Source organism: Melanotaenia boesemani, chromosome 19, assembly GCF_017639745.1.
Source record: "Melanotaenia boesemani isolate fMelBoe1 chromosome 19, fMelBoe1.pri, whole genome shotgun sequence".
NCBI classification, from domain to species: domain Eukaryota; kingdom Metazoa; phylum Chordata; class Actinopteri; order Atheriniformes; family Melanotaeniidae; genus Melanotaenia; species Melanotaenia boesemani.
This window is the reverse complement of record NC_055700.1, coordinates 8110399-8128616: the sequence shown is the minus strand read 5'-3', so window position 1 is coordinate 8128616 and position 18218 is coordinate 8110399. Positions and strand designations below refer to the sequence as shown.

At 37.8% G+C, this 18218-nt stretch overlaps 1 protein-coding gene across 1 annotated transcript; it reads left to right on the top strand.

The window, feature by feature from the left end:
• The first annotated feature begins 326 nt into the window (after nt 1–326).
• Nucleotides 327–2190, top strand: foxd1 (forkhead box D1). Its single transcript, XM_041971005.1, has one exon. It carries the CDS (start codon nt 575–577, stop codon nt 1625–1627), a length of 1053 nt encoding a protein of 350 aa, XP_041826939.1. The 5' UTR covers nt 327–574; the 3' UTR covers nt 1628–2190.
• The last annotated feature ends 16028 nt before the right edge of the window (nt 2191–18218 follow it).

Genomic DNA, 18218 nt, shown 5'->3' with positions numbered 1-18218 from the left:
TATCCATTTCCAGCAAAGACTACACCAATGATCCTTTCTTTAAGGTCTTTTCTAACACCCAAAACGTGTTTTGCACGAATAATTGCATGGAAAAGCCTCAGATTAGCCATGTGGACCTTATTGCACTGAAAGACCACTAAAAAGGATATGCCACACCAAACTTTTTTTTTCTTTCTTTATTTTTTCTAAAAACCACTCAGTTAATTTTCAAAGACCTTTTCTGTTATTTTTTTCCTCCCTTGTCATTTGTCTCAGTGACGTTTGAGCACCACGTGATCTGAGTGGTCATATAAATGCCGTTAAAAGATCCGCCCCCTGTTTGATTCAGGTTTGCCCCTTTTGCAGGTTTCCCCGCTTATAGTTCTCAATCCGGTGTCGCTCTTTAGTTAGCGATAAAAACCTAAAACCTATGGAAATAGGGGGAAAATATAACTGGGCATTTCTCTGTGGCGGCAACACGTGCTCCTCTCCTCTTACGCTCCTCATATGAGTTTTTGACGAAGAAGGGCAGGGCAGCTTGTGCATCCCACCGTCTTCTTCATCTGGCTTCAGAGGGCACAGCCGTGAGAAAGCCATGACTTTGAGTTCAGAAATGTCGGATGCTTCCATCCTTTCCGAAGAGACTGATATAGACGTGGTCGGTGAAGGCGAGGATGGAGACAACCAGACGCGCTCCTACGTGGACGAGGTGGCGCAGATGCACGACGGCATCCTCCTTGCAGGCTCACCCTCTCCGTGCCTGGACAGCTCCACCTCTTCACGGGATACCTACAAGCCGGCGGGCAAGAACACCCTGGTGAAACCTCCTTACTCCTACATCGCCTTAATCACCATGGCCATTCTGCAGAGTCCTAAAAAGCGACTCACTCTCAGTGAGATCTGTGACTTCATCAGCAACCGCTTCCCTTACTACAGAGAGAAGTTCCCGGCCTGGCAGAACTCCATCAGACACAACTTATCCCTCAATGACTGCTTTGTTAAGATACCGAGGGAACCCGGGAACCCAGGCAAGGGCAACTACTGGACCTTGGACCCTGAATCGGCTGATATGTTTGATAACGGGAGCTTTTTGAGGCGGAGGAAACGCTTCAAGCGGCAGCAGGCGCAGGACTTGCTCCGGGAACACAACAGTTTTATCCCTGCCGCTGCTGCGTACGGGTACGGACCGTACAGCTGCGGTGGATACGGCATCCAGCTCCAGTCCTACCACACACACTCTGCGCTTTTTGCCTTCCAGCAGCAACAACAGCAACAACAGCACTCCAGACATTCTCATTCTCACACGGGAACCATTATCCCTTCACCGTCGTTGATGCCCACCAGCACGGACTTAGCCAGAAGTAGGTTTTACCCCCAGCTTAGCTCCACTCTGGGGTCAGCCAACCTTCAGGCTGGTTCTCCTGTGCAGAAGTCGAGCTCTCCGCTGCAACGGTCTCCCTTCTCCATAGAAAGTATCATCGGGGGCTCACTAAGCCCTTCCAGGACTTCCCCGGTTGTTGTTCCGGTCTTACCATCCTCTTTGGGGCTTCCAGCGGCCAGCCAGCCGCAAACCATTCACCCCGGAGCAGTTTTACACCCGGTTGAAAACTTTCCAAACAGAGTTGTCGGCGGCACTAGCGCCTGCTAAAATGTCTTAACAAACTTATCAAGAAACTTTAAAAAAAAAAGACAGCAACAAAAACAAAAAACGCCCCTCTTTGAAGGTAGGATTATTTTTGTATGTTTATTTGATAGCACGCAGCTGAATGATGGACATACAAAACACTACTTGTGCCTATATTCATGCTGTTTATAAAGATATTTATATGATTTTTTTCCCCCGAAGTGAAACAGATTTTTAAACCACGAAATTTCCTTGTATTTTCCATGAAGTGATTCCTTTCAGTCACGGTTTAGGGCGTCTCAGGATTTAAAGGACAGGTTATAAATGATCACATGCTTAAAAAATAGGCTAATAATGTATTTGTGTCAAACACGTCCATGTTTTCTATTAGTAAATCAAAACAAGGTTTTAAGGTTTTGATTGGAGCTTTGTATTAAAAGAGAGAAAGAGCAAAGTCATACATTTATAATTATATGCAGTGTGTGTGTTGATTTCAGTAATAAAACATTGTACATTTTTGGCAATTATTGTGTAATTGAAGTGTGATATTTTTACACAGTTTGTTTTTCAACCAGAATAAATTTCGTTTTGCAAAGAAAAATATGCCAATTTTTTGGGATTTTAATTTGTTTTGACGTCGAGTCTCTGGGCCTTTAGTAACCTCAGGGTGTAGTAAATGACATAATGGTGTGTCCTGCACGTTGTAGTTTTTTTTTTATGACAATACAGAAGAAAAACAAGAATACTCCAAATGTAGGGAGGATAAGAACTGGCTTTGAATGGATTTGAGTGGGGTTTAAAGACTTTTGTTGCCCGTTTCAAAACGGATGTGTGCGTGCGTCAAGGGCTGCAAATATTTACCAATGTAGTAACCTAACAGCATGTTCAGATGTTCTTAGGCCAGCGTCGCACGCTTTGGAACATGCGCACACGGAACCTGCGTGTCCATCTGATTTCTCTCACACTCATCCTCGTAATTAGGGTGAACGGACAGGAGGGTGTCAGCCAGGTGAGACAGGGGATGTATTTTTTTTTTCCTTCACCTGCGCCAGGTCGGTGATTATACCGGTCCTGATGTCGACAGCAAAACACTGCTCATCCAAAATGTGTCATTATCTGCTCCAATATGACGCAGTTTCTCAAGAGAAAATGAAATGTTAGTCCGATGGCCCTCATCTGGGTCAGGGTTCCATTGAAGGTTAAAATCACTTTTTTCACTCACCCTTTTCACTACACATTTTTTATTATTGATTTTATTATTGTTTTTATTTATTTTTTCTATTTTTTATTTTGAGTTTTGCTTTATATAGAGTGTCATTTGTAATATACATTCATTTAGCCCATGTATTTTCTGTGATCTTTATTTATTCTCTCAGGGAGAATAATTTGTATAACACGCATGGACGCTGTTGATAAAAGCTTAAGAAGGCTCAGTGTTTTTTTTTTGTTTTTTTTTTTGTGCAGAAGCTCCGTTTAATTTGCACCTAATCAGGCACCTTAACGCAACCTTTTCAAAGAAACCGCAGGGGCTGCAGCGCGGATGCTGCGTGATGCTGCACTTGTCAGACCCCTCAGTCTAAATTTTTCATCAGCCCTTTGTATGCTGCCTTTTACTGAACAGCTTCAGTGCTTCCGTGACTGCATGTGTGGGCCCGTCGCCTTTGTGTGCGTGTGTGTCTGCCTTCACTGATCCAAAGCAACGTGTGTATAGTAGGTGGCTAAATTTGTGCAGTGCTTACAGCCAGTTCAGTAGGCCACAAGAGGACAGCTATTGCGTGATGATGTAACACGCAATGAGAGACAGACAGTCACACACGCATACACTGAGGGAGAGGGGGAGCAGCAGAGAAGGAGGTCAGTTGTACTGTGTGGGCTTGTTTACAAATAGTGAGGTTAAACGGGGAAAAGGCAAGAATGAATGCAAAAAGACACGTTATTACGTGATGTATAATCTCGCGGGGTTTTTGCAATTACTGCAAGAGTCTTTAGGGTTTGAACTGTGCTTTGTGGTGAGCACTGTAATCCTGGTCTGTTTTTATGGATCTGCACGAATAAGCCATGAAATATTCTCGTATTCTAAAATATTAGCCAATATATGTTGTCTTTTCATTTGTTCCTCTCACGGGCTCGTGTGCTGTGATTTTATGACATGTAGCATCTGACACATTTCTTTTAGAGTGTGTGTGGGGGTTTTGTTATATTTAATACAGGTTTCAATGTGCATCCCATTTAAAAAAAAAGCAACTGAGCAGCGTTCTCATCCACTGTGTCTGCGCAAATATCTCTGGAGTAACCTAAATCATTAGAAGATGGAGACTGTTAAAGCTTGCACATATAAGGCGATGCATGCTTCCAGAGAGGCATTTGTGATTCGAGAGAATTGGCATGCTTAATTTAGAAATACTGAAACTATAAACAAAGCGTTTAATCACCACAGCTTGCACATTTACACATTTTAACGTACTGATTGGTTGCTTAAATGTCGTTATGCTTACTACGAATATATATATATATATATATATATCCCCCAAAAGGCGCAAGCTGAGAAAAGGCTGAAATAGACGCAGACTGTGCGTGCGTGCTCAGCAAACATCAACCATGCAACTATGAAATGTATTTTTATTTATTTGTTGCGTTAAGAAAAAAAATCTATCTGGTTGTTCATTGAAATATATATTTTGAAGCTGCTGGTAACTTTGATAAGTTTAATAAACAAAAGGAATTTTTAGGTAGGCCTATGAAAATACCACTATTATTTATTTACCTTACTTATTATTACAGTACATTTTTCCTAATGTTGCTTTTACATGTTAATATTTAACAGATGCACCATACACTAGTTCCCATAAAGTTCTGAGCGTCCCAATGTTTGAAATAAAGCAGAGCGTGTTTCACGGTTTATTGAGAAACAGTCACGTTTTCCAAAACTCCTGTTTAAACGTCCAAAACAATCAAGTAATTCATCTGATCTCAGTCAATTGTTTTGTCATGAGCTGTAACAACAACAGCAGAGTGAAGGTAAGCTCTGCAGTTAAAAAGGCGACTTTACATGTCACGGATCATGTGGGCATCAGCCTCCTTGAGCATGACTGAAGCTCAGTTAGCAGTTTATCCTGCTGGGTCACAGGTCATGAGGAGAGGGGATAAAGCACAACGCTCAGTCCATAAAAAGACGCTGGGCTTTGGGTGAAACACATTAAAGCAGCCCAGAGAATAATATATTTATTTTAAAGAAGCTTACACACTTGTACAAAGCAAATAAGTTATTTTGGCCTCCTTGTTGTTGACTTTTTCAACAAAAAGTCTCTGAAACCTTTGGCTTTTTGTTTGTTTTTAACCCACAGCTTCTTGGTTTGAACCCAATAGCAAATCTGTCAGTTTTAAATTAAATATCTGTGGAAAAACAAGATGTATAATTATTATGGATTACATGAAATAGGAATGGCTCTGTGTCTATACAGGTCTAATGCTCTTTAAAAATTTAATATATTTGGCTTATATTTGAAAAAGAAAAAAAAATAAATAAAGACAGCTAATGAAACTTCCATAATGATTTGATGAGGAGAAATAAGGTTTTAAAATACAGTGCAATGTAATTCTAAAAAGATTTTTTTTTTATAATAAACCGATTAAGTATTTCTCTATTCACATATGTACTACATTTCGTACAAGTCTTCAGTGAGTTTAACCCAGACATTGTTATTTTTTTATATGATAACTTAAAATATGTTATAACAGTAACATACATCATTTCTGACAAAACCTCCAAATTCTTGTAACTAAAATATGATTATTACATTCTAAATTAAATAAATATTTTCCTCAAAGAAACATGTATACATATTTCCAAAATGTCTAGTTCATTCAATTTTAATTTAATTTGGCTTTTTTGTTAATGTCTTCAAACACCAATTAGATAAAAAGTAACAATTAACGCATTTATATAATAAAGGGAATATATACATAATTAAATGTAAAGTAATGAGGATGATATTTTAAAGGAAAAGCAAAGTTCTAAGTAATTTATTCTCTTTATTTTTAAAGTGGCAGTATCTTCGAATTTTGAAGTGTTGGTTCAAACTCCTAGCATCCTTCGGTGAAAATAGTATGGAACATAGAGGGGACAGATGAAAAAGAGTGCTGCTGGAAAAGGGTAGAGAAAAAAAGAATGAAATTATGAAAAAGAAAGAAAGAAAGTAAGAAAGACTGAATACCTCCCAGGGAGGTGCAGAATCTCTCCATCTGCTATTCAGTGTATGGAACAGTTGCTACACTTATCCCCTCACTCTAAAAGGAGCTCCGCTTTCCACCCCATCAAAAGTTTGGGAACTAATGCCACCCCTGAATGCTACACTAATTAGAGGCTGCTCAGAACTACAAGGACCTGCTACACAAGAGTGGCTTTGGGAGAGATTCTGCTTTTCCATACTATTGCTTTGCTCGTTCTTTCCCCTTTTTCTTTCTTTCTTTCTTTCTTTCTTTCTTTCTTTCTTTCTTTCTTTCTTTCTTTCTTTCTTTCAGGTGTGTCTGTTGTCCCACCACAACCACACACAGACATACACATATAACCATAAAACAGTGATGAGCACACATGATGAGACTTACAGTAACAGCGACAGAGATGCATGAAGTGCTGTTTGACAGAAGAATTAAAGACTCTGGCTCCAGGCCACCTCGCTCCAGACAGGCCAGGGAGAAACTCTGAGCTTTCACCACTTCATGAAGTGCAAGCTTACGCGTCCTTGCACATAATTTATTTAACTGAAGACTTTCAGGGGTGTTTTTATTTATTCTAAACCTTGCCTGTCTCACCTCGGTGTGAACCCTCAGATCAGGGATCTGCTGCAAAATTATGTTGCTGCCTCTCACCACATTTTTTACTTTTTTTTTTTTTTTTTTCTTTAAGCCCTGCACGTGTTTGCTTTGGCATGCTATCCACTCATACAAACAACCAGGACTCGTAGCTTATCCATCACGCTTGTGCAGTATGTGATGATAAAATAACAGGCGGCTTGAAACAAACCATTTGTTACAGCAGGATTTATTATTCTGTCTACTTGAAACGAAGTACAGAGGTTACCTAGACATCTCCTACTTAGGTTACAACAATAAATAGGACAAAAATTGGCCCCCTCTGCAAGGAAAGGCCCCAGCCGTGGTCACTTTTAAAGACCACTGAGTCAAGCAGCTGTGTGATGTCACTGCAACATCCGCTGACCATTTGCATCCTAAACATCATTAAGTATCATTGCCTTACTGTTCAGAAGGGTCTGCCAAACAAGCAATACCAGTTTCATGCCTGATTAGTTACATGCAACAACGCCTTTCGGTCATAAACACTTCATCGAGCTCCAGCAGCCCGTTCATCATTGTGACACCCACAGGTAACCCAAACCAAGCACTGAGGCTTGATACAAGGCAGAACCCCAACATTTCCTCTGAGAGGGACTTGCCTCTAAACACAGACTCCCAGCAATCTATGCAAAGAGCTACACACAGCAAAATATGTATATAAAACCAGTAAACCACAAAGATTAAACGTTCTTGTGTGTGTGCATCCATAATCCAGTTCTGCTTGTGGGAAGTGGGAAGAAGTTTTCAGCCTGCTTGTCATATAATTCTCAGTGATGATGGGCTTGTCACTCAAAAGGCAAAACAGAAAAAAAACACTGAAGCCACCCATGTGGCCCATTCACTCCCTACTTTCCCTCCCTAAATATCCTCCCTCAAACATTCCCTTGTTTGTGTGTTTTTTTCCCTCCATCCTCCTCTTTCTCCAAGTCTCTGCCTCATTGACTTGACCACAAAGTGTCTGTGGCAGATGACTCAAATCTCTAAAAGGAACAACAAAATACTGGAGCTGGTACTTTAAGCAGTTGGTTCAAGCCACCCAAACTCTTTCTGTGATGCCATGTCCCTCTCAGGTTTTTGGAAGGCTGCCCAAATCCCTCACTATTTGATAGACATGCTCCTCTCTAACAGTAAAACACTGACCAAGAATTAGATCCAGAGATTTTAGGATGCATCCAAAAGCCCTGGAACAATCCCCCCCCCCCCCCCCCCCCCCCCCAAGTATGCACCACACGCAACAAAGGAAACTAAGCTTTGATATCTTGTTATCACTCCATAAGGTGACATGAAATTGTCAAGGTGAGGGAAATCCCTCAAAACGACACATACTTACACTGCTAATGCCAACAAAAAGATTTCATTAGTGGGTTTGTAAGAGCAAAAGAGTGTGCAGGAATGCATCTTGTGGTGAGTTAATTTTCACGTGTGCGTTAACAGCTCAAAGTGGCCTGCAGTCGGTCTTATTTGTAATCTTTTAGGAATTTTCAGGGCTTGGTGGAAGTCAAGGAGTAGTCTGCACCAAACCTTTCTCCAGTTTTGCATTTTTTTTTCCCCACAGTTTTGATGAATGGAAACGCACACCTAGTGTGTAACAACAATGTTGACTCTGTCAAAGGGTGGAATTAAACTGTAAAAACACTGTATATCCTGGTGAAAGCCTCCTTTTGTCAGGGGTACCAGTGTTAAAACTCCTATTGAAACATAGAAATTTCAAGATGCTGTTTTATTTGATACTTCCTCCCATGGTAGTTGGCACTTCCTGTGTCCTGTCACAACATTTTCAGGGGCCTCTATCAAAGTAAAACTTCTCTATAGGGCGTCGAGCTGCCCCCGTGCTTCTGGGTGGCCAACCCCACCATTTCTGAGCACATCTCTGTTGGACATGTGAAGTATCTCCACCGGCAGGTAACCAGATACAAATCCAAAGCACAGCAGGGTGCAGCAGACCTGCTGAAATGTAGCCAAGCTCTACTGTTAGCACAGGCTAAATTTACCGGCTGAATTTCAGTGTAATTCCACCTCTAATGTAAGCTGAATACACACGATCAAGACCAGAAATGTAAACAGCAGCTCGAGTCAAGCAAATTGCAACAGTTCATGGAGCGGTGAAGAGGTTCCATCTTGCATGTTTACCGAGCAACCACAAATCTCATCGTGCTCCATGTATCTCAGTCACTCTGGTTAACAGGAGGGAGTTCACATATTTTATCTCCCATGGTTAGAGTGCCTCACTTATGCTTCCATTTTGCCCTCTCGTATACAGCTAAGCTGGAAAAGAGGCTTTTACACTCCCACATACCCTCAGTGCAAACACACTCCCAAATGTGAACATCAAGACTAATTATCACCGTCCAACAAAGGTAATTCAGAGCAATCATTATGCAGGTGGTCTTCTCCAAACAGCAAAATATGTTTTATCATGAGACTCGGTGGTGTTACCCTAATGGTATGATGCTGATAATGTATCCATGAGCCAAAAAGGCAGCAAGCTCAAACCAAATTCTGATGGTTTAATAAACAAACAACAATGAAATAGCAAACACATCATTTTGCAGTCAGCTTGTAAATGGCATGAAATCTTGCAACTAGATTTAATGGGTTTAAAGGCTGATTCTGGTCCTGTTTTCACGAAATGTTATTAAATTGTGTTTTTTTTTTTCATCAGCAAACATAATATATATTGAAGATTTAAATATCCTGGCATCTTATGATTAAAAACTATTAATGATTTAGACAGCGTTTTGAAAATTGTTATGCAAAATGTCTAAAATGGCATGCACCTGAATGCACATGTTAAAATAAAACAATAAAAGGGTAAAAATCAACAACAAACTATTTTCTAAAGCTACAACAATAACTGAACTAACGCGAGAATGTTTTGGACGCTTCAAGATGACACTCAAGGTATTTACATTTGTGAGCTCAGGATTTCTACAAACCAAATCTGTGGCTGCAGCACAGGTTTAGTCTCCTAAAACTGATCCATATGCTTTGAAAAACAACAACGAAGTGACTGATATAAATAAAAGGAAAGTCAATGAGAATGACTGCAGAGGTTAGCTCTGCCCTTTTATGTGCAGTGTTTGGTCAGGTGTTCCACATATATCCATGTGAAAGCAGCTCTTTACTGCATTTGCCTTTATTATTTCAATTAAGCAACCAAACACACAAAGAAGCCAAACAAATGACAACAACTTGAACTGTAACACTATATGGCACGTAAATCATATGACATGTCCGCATCTTCCTTGAATAATATTTTCAGTGGGTCATGCTGAACATATGCAGTGCTTCACTAATTATGTTCTATTGTATGTGAAGCCTGAGAAAACAATATCCAAATTTGTTTAAAGCTTGCATTTGTTTCTTTAGCTGTGGCAGTTTCTCAAACGATGCCCTGGAAGGTCTTCAGTGACTGTTTATTTTTTTCCTGATTCATGTACAGCACTGCTGTTTGTGCAGCCAAGTTAAACATGGTAGAATAATACATTTGGAACCTTCCAACAAAACCAGATTACACTGTGAGCTTTGGTTGTAAAAGCAAAGAAATTAGGTGCCAGTTAAACATAGTTTAGAATTTCAATAAGAGGTAAGTTACTTTATAGGATAAAGGCTTTGACAAGAGTGAAGCCTTCAAGTTTAATTTTCTTTCAGTTATCTGTGATCTCAAGGTAACCAATGAGCCATAGCAACACATTGAACTGACAAAACAACCCTTAAATGGCGTGCAGACAGGATGCCAACAGTAGCAACAGCTTTAACAACTGTGACTTCTCCACTCGCATGTGTTGTTTTCAGAGTAGCTTAATTGATTCACTGTCCTCCTCTTGATCTCTCCATCCTCTTTAGTCAGTTTGCACTCAGGTGGAACAAGGCAATAGGGGGTCCAGGACCTGGTCTCAGTCCAACATGAGCCCATATGCTGCACAGATCAGTGTGTTTCCATTTCTCCCGTCACCAGAGGGGATAGGGTTACTGTGTGCTGATGAGGGAGGTGGGGTGAAATGCTGGACTGGTTAGATGTGTTGCGATGTAACAGAGCAAACACATAAATCTGTGCATCTGAACGCAGGTCATTTGTTAACTGTGGAACTTTTCCTCCCGCCATATACTTCAGGCTTCCTGTCTTTTGCAGCAATGACTTATTAGATCTTGTGAGTATGTAATAAAAACCGAAGTTAAATTAATATAGTAGAGAGAATGAGGTCTCAAGTGGAGACTCAACAAAGGTGAACAGAAAAACAAGTTGAAACTGCATTCTGAAGATGAAATCTACTAGGAAATGGAGGATTTCCTGAAACAAATTCTGTGTGTATTACAGTAGCCCATGCTTCATTTCCATATGGACAACTTTTGGAAAAAAGCTGAAGTTTAATAAGCTATTTGAATCAATCATAATATTATAAAAAATAAATAGATAAATAAATAAAATAAAATAAAATAAAAGAAAGAAAGAAAGAAAGAAAGAAAGAAAGAAAGAAAGAAAGAAAGAAAGAAAGAAAGAAAGAAAGAAAAGAAAAGAAAGATTTGTTCACCACATTTATGTCTGCATGGTAAATATGTCATTCTGGTATGAAGAGATGATGTATGAGTAATACACTGAATTATGACACATGCTTTCTTTTCTAATGTCATTTCACATCAAATGAGGACTGACTCATATGATGTGAAATGAGTCAATCTCCACCCATGACCCAATGTTACACTTGAAGAAATAATTAAAAAAAAAATGGCAGCATATACATCCACATTTTACTATGTTTTAAAATTATGTAATTAATTAAGACCATATTATTACAGTAGATGCCACTGTGTTACAGTATAATAAAAAAGCATTATTAAAATGAACAACTTTTGATTTTACTTACTTTAAAACTACACAAAAATGTTATTGGTATAATATTTCAAAATTGGGTAATGCTTCCATAAAATAAATAAATAAATAAATAAATAAATAAATAAATAAATAAATAATAATAATAATAATAATAATAATAATAAGAAGAAGAAGAAGAAGAAGAAGAAGAAGAAGAAGAAGAAGAAGAAGAAGAAGAAGAAGAAGAAGAAGAAAAAATTAACTACATAAAGTTAGTGTGGCAGTCACTAAATTACCCCCACAGAAATTTTGCACTACAGGTTTTCCATTCAGTTTTTTCATCATGAGTGGTAAATCTCTAAACATTAAACATTAATCTGTTAGAGCAGGGGAAAATTATAAATTTACATCTTTTACATCTTGTCAGTGCCTCATTGAGATAAAGGTAAACAAACATAGAAAGAGTCAGTAAAACAAACAAAAAAAGATGTTTTTTTCACCTTTATTATAACAAACTATAATACTTTCATATATAAGAATTATCATTAATGGTACATATTTATTTATTTAGCTGTTAAGGAAACACTTTTCGTTACTTTCACATTGAACTTCAAGGTTTGTCATTTGCAAATACATCATTGGAACGAGATTTCCACCACAAAGTTGATATGAATTTGTTTAAGTAAGTCATGGCAATATAGTAACTTCAACAAAGGAGATTTTAATGCCTAAACCTACCCAGGTGGTTTATCTTAGGTGCCTAAAGTTAATCAAACAGCCAGTAAAAGCAAAAGTGAAGAGATACTAATAAGAAAATTGAAGTTTGAAACAAAAACACATCATGACATTACAGTGTCAGATAAGAGAAAAATTCTTAAATTTAAAGGATGACGTTCAACATGAATCAATACATCACACTGCATTATGCATCTATGACTATGAGTTTTTAAAACTTCCTTTATTTTGTTTTCTCACTTCATTTTCTCTGTCTTTGGTTAGGTTTAGGGACCAAAACTACATTGTGTTGAATAAAAATTAGCACCAATTTAAAACTTGCCATTCAATATATCTAGAAACAACTTTTGTGGTTATGAGTAAAACATGATATGGTGTTAGAACAAAAGTAACTCCGGATTGAAATGTATAACTGTGACTATTATGCTGGGTGTCATAGAAAATACAGATAATTAGCAGTTGTTCAATAAGTTGTGTAATTGCTGATTAATAAAAAAGATTTGGTTTTCTGACTATTTCATATATTTATTCTGAAGTTTTGGACTCTAGGAGGCCGTCTATATTGCCAATGTAATGAAGACATATGGCAGGCACAGGCAAAGGCTTTACACAAACAGACGCAGGCTATTCCAGTCTATGCTAAGCACTGGAATAAGGGGAAACCAACTTGCTGACTCATCCTAAAGAAAAAAATCAAATCTTTCCAGGTTGGTTTTATTACAGATAACTTAATTTTTAACTTTTGACAAGAAATTAAACAATATTCTGAAATGTCATACTGTTCTCTTTAATCACTGTCAGAATCACTTTCCAGGTTAAAAACAATGTCAATGAAGCCTGACTGACAGCTCTATCCAAGCTAAACTGGGAATGTAAACATACACAAAATAACCATCAAATTGAAGTTGTCAAACTCATTCATCTTGCTCAACATTTTAGCTATGCCAGCATCTGACCAAATGTGTAAGCTTGTTGCTGGTCTTCCTAGCCTCTCTTTTTTTTTGGTGGAAAGCAGCTGCAGATATAACTACAGGACAGCTTTATGCAGTTGTTACCTGGTTTCCAGTTTGCAGAAGGTGGCAGTTAAACAGCCTGACAGATTGATACTCCTCGTTAATACTTAATGACTTCCCCAGTCTAAACAAATAATCAGTCGCTCAGTTACTGAGCGAGGGGATTCATGGACTATCAATTCACTCTTTAGGGATGCAGAAGAGATGGATTGAGGGAGCAAGACATGATGGCAGAAGAGGGTTGGAGAGGGGTTTACTGAGGAATTTATCCTCCTCGTCTTTGACTTTCTGCATGGCACTGCTATGAGGGCGGTCAGTGTGGTGACCTCTCCCCAGTAGGAGGGGTCCACTGGTGACCCCTGTATTCCCCTGCATCCCCTTCCAGCCCTGGCTCAATGCAGGCCATTCATGAGTGAGTGTTTATGCTAGTGATGCTCCACAGGGACAGCCTGCTATCCACTGCCATTTTATGGATGCTGAGGGGCAGAAGGAGGGAGAAAGAAAGAGCGATGGATATGTTTAACTGCTCTCCTCACACTCACACACAATAACATTTCTATTCACCCTTTTACCACTTGTTAGTTTGTCTTCTCCCTGCCCTAAAATGCCATTACAACACACCTGACTCCTGAAATTCCTAATTTCAAAAGAGCACCTTTTGGCTGTATACATGATATGCTCTGAAGAATAACACAAACTTTCACTCTCTCACACCGCCTTATACAAACATACAGCTGAGGTGCACCCACCAAGACTGAGAGGGGGAAAGTGAAGGAAGTGTTGAAGTATGTCTTACGGCCCTTAACCAAGTGAACCTTGAAGTTATTTAGCTTCCTTCGAACCAAGCATCTGGATCCCCCTAAAACCCCACTCCTGCACACTCCCCTTTGCCAATGCCAGCCTCCAGGGACCTGCTGCAGGACAGGCTGAGGAGGAGGATATGTGTACACACTCTGTTTTTACAGCTGAGGTCATAGAAGTTGTATGAGCAGGATTAGACAAAGAGAAGATGGAGGTTGGTGATGACTTCAAAAAGCTTCATATTCACAGGAACGAATTTGCATACTGACAACATGCACAACATGTGAACAACATATCTGCATTGGGTTAGTTATCTGTAGCATCGCCACAATGCTTTGCATACATGCAACAAGCTTTGCAGGCTGGGTGAAAGTCTGACAGATCTGCTGCCTGCCGATTGACCTCCAACACTTCTAATAGTATAATCAAGATTAATGCATCATATAAAATATACCACAGACAATGATAATAAATCATAGAGCACTTGTATCATCAGTGATATGTAGTCCAGTTAATTTAAGATGGATCCGAGTTTGGAAGAAAGCAGATCTTTTATGTACTTCCTCCTTTGTGCTGCATTGCATGGTATTGTGCATACCCTTTGTGCTTTTCCTTTTTCTCCACATTTATCTGTGTAAGAAAGACTCAAACCAGAGTAATTCACTCGAACAGAATCCTCTTGATGAGACCTTTTTTAATGAGGAAATCGATTTTAAGGATATTTCTTCTGCAATAACTGCTCACACTTCACCATAAACCAAATGAGAAAAAAAAATCCTTTTTGGCAAAGAATTTTTAAGTTTCACTATAAAAATACAGAAAGGGTGAAGGTAGATGCTTCAATAAATTGCTTTAATCACTAATGAAACATTCTGGACACGTAGTAAGTTTTTACAAACTAAAAAAAAATGTATTCAAATAATTGTTTGGTTGTTTTACATTTTTGAACTGTTGAGAAAAAATATTTTCTTTCATTTTCATTTTGTTAATGACAGCTTTTTTTTACACACAAAAGAAGAAAACTGGGTGTTTAAAACACATTTAGCTTACACATTATTTTCAGATATTGAAGGTGGAATCATAAAATAGTTTCCATTGTCCTTCAAAAAGCCAATGTTTAGGTATCATTTTCAGTAAAAAGAAAAACATAACAGCAATTTCTTTTATAAACTGCCTGTATAAAATAATTTTGAAACAAAATGAGAAAATATGCAATCAGTGACAAAAGAATTTACGTTTCATTACCAGGAGTAAAGTTAATGCCATTATAACTGTGTTGCCTCACAGAACAGTAAACAGTGTTGGGAAGGCAGCAGCACACAGTACTTTTTTTTCTTTTTCTTTAGCATGACATAACTGGAATCATCCTTTCTTCACATAATATTCAAATTCTTAAATTTAAGTTTGAATTGTGCCTTTTTGCTGCAGCATTTTTGGTGATTTATGATTCAAGATGTCATTTTATTTCTCACTTATACTATTGTAGACTCTATTGTCATTATGAACTTGTGTTATCTTTTTATGTGATTTTATATCATGGTCTTTGTAACCTTGTTTTTCTTAAATTTCACACCAGTGAAAATGAAACATCTCATAGACAACGTCTTGACTCACTGACTTCCATAATGAAGCTTTAGAAACCTAAGAGCACCGAAATCCTGTGAGTCTTGATTTAATGATACATGCAATGCAAACGCTTCTTCAGCATCTTGTAAGAAAAACAACACAATAACAAGTGTCTGTTTCTTTGCAGCTAAACAAATCTATGTAATATTAATCAAGACAAATGGCAGATTTCTACAATTAACATAAGATTGTTATATTACACATATGGTATATTGTAAATCTACTTAGTGACAATTATTGGGGAAAAAGGTCAAATTAAATACTATTTATGTACCATGTAATACCATGATACACATACAGGAAAATATTCCGGCTAAATTTCCAAGAGTAGAACAAATGTACAAATAAGAATAATCAGCTGTAAATAGCTGTTTTGTGGATAGTTCAATTTTAGCCATTTCATTGATCTTTTTTTTCTTACATCTCACTGTGCTGTCCTGATCAGTTTTCCTTTCAAAACAAACAACAATAAAAAATGAATATATCTACATCAACAGTGGTAACAGAAAAACTGGAAAAAAGCTTCATGAGTACAGTCTTTCCATTTTGAGTCCAGCTCATACCTATGTGGTTGTTGATGGGTCCATTATAGTATAAGTGTTATTGATAGATGGACATGGCGTAATGGATTTTTGGGGGGTTCATCTCTGGTTGAGGTTGTTTGTCCAGTGTATTACAGAACATTTAACAATGTGCTTTTTATAAACACAACAACAGTCCACTCAATAGCACACAGCCTCACAGAGCTGGTTTACACTGAGATTAAATACAATATATCAGGGTTTTCATGATTGTGATTAAAATTATGTAAAAATGAAGAAAAGAAACCAATCTCCCAACCAGCTAAACGTAAATCTAAAGAGACTGAACATTTGCAGTTGAGGCAACAAAACTAATTCAGTTTAACATGTTAAAAATCTGTCATGTACCATGTATTTGTGTTAATATTATGCACTGCAATTTTCTTCCAATTTTTCTCCTTATTGTGACTTTATTGTGATTATTTCTCCTCTTAAATAGAGGAATTTACACTACTGATAACAAGCAAGAAGATTAAAATGGTGAACATTAATTATTTTGTTACCATGCAGATCATGATTCAAGAGGACTTACACATCTGAGTCATTATCAGAATTGAATAAAAACATTTGTGCGATAAATAATAAAAGACAATGAGCTGACTAAATTTGTGCAGTAGTTGTCCACTATGTTTAAATGTTCTGCAGTTTCTGAAGCTCCGCAAGGCTTATTATAAAGACCCCATAAGTGAAGTTGTCGGACAAAACCAAACCACAAACAAAGCTATGGAACCTGCATCTGATGTTAAAAACCAGAAGCAGCTCAAAAAACAAAACAAAAAAAAAAAACTCTCAACATTGCATTATTTTTATTCTGCTCCAGAGAGAGAAAGACTTGATTCTCTGCTTCTCCTTCTTACTGCTCTCTATGCATGCGATTTCTGCAAAACCACAATCATCTTGGAAGATCACGTAATTAGAAGGTGAGAGGCCATGAATTTAAAAACAATTAAACTGATCTGATATTTTATCCACCTTTCTGAGCAGGCTTTAACTTCTAAGGCAGTATGTACACATGTTTTTGTTGCACACAAGCGTTTATGTGTACTTTAAAGCCCTGCTATCTTTAGTTCCTTGGGAATATCACAAGATTCCTTAAACTGGCCACTTCCATAAAACTGCTGTAGTCCTCCCACTTTGAGGTTTCTGGCTTTAACATGCTCTGACATACTTTAGTAAATATAATTTGCTTTATTTTTTATGATTATTTCTATACCAAACCATGCTCTTCAAAGTTTCTAAACTTTTTTTTTTTTTCAAACTAACCATTTTTCTCATTTGCTGAGCTCTTTGCCAGGGTGCCATGACCTCATGCTGTAATTTAAGTCTAATTCCATTTTCGAGAGAAGGGGGCCGACCCAACTAAGCAGGCCCTTGATTCAAGACCAGAAAGGTTAAGAAACTGCCACTGGCTAATAGCAGAGGTAAGGATTCTTAAGAAAATAAAGATCGCTTTTTGACCTTCTTTACTTCCTCTTCCAATTGCAACTCTCAATCATTTTTCCCACTTAAGGCCTTGCTGCACAAGTTTTCATTTATGAGATTATTTTGAAATAGATTCCAGAGCAGTTTTGCAACAGTACAGGGAAATTTGCCCATTTGTCAGTTTTTTTCTAATATACATGTAAAAATATTAGTTGAGTATTACTGTAAGCATGTTCATTTGGTTTCATATACATAATTTTTCTCTCTTGTCCATAATGTAAATATAAAGCTAACACCTGCAGCTTCACTTAGCACGTTATTAGCTTAGCAGATGGCTGAAAAGAAGAGCTGCGTCTTTCTGTTAAATAGTAGTGCTGCATACAAACCAACGGCAACATCTAAACCCCTCTTTTATAACATGCTGTGTTTTGTTTGTTTAGTTAATGCAAAATTTTATGTGTTCCAGACAATTTCCTAGTTGTCAAACAACAAAGAGAGACACAAGAAGTTACTTGTCACACCTACATGATCCTGTATAAAATATTATCTTGATAGTTTTACACTTAATACAAAAAGAAATGTGCCTTTAATTTTTTATATACAATCTTCTGCCAGTGTGTACTTCCCACAATATTTAGTTTATCCTTTAATTAAAATACTGCATTCTTGCGAATATGCTCAATATTTTTGTGTGTTTTTCCTGCTTCAGGGGTCATAGCCGGGACTGTAATCTCCCTGATTCACAAACATCTTGGCACGGAAGAGAAGGA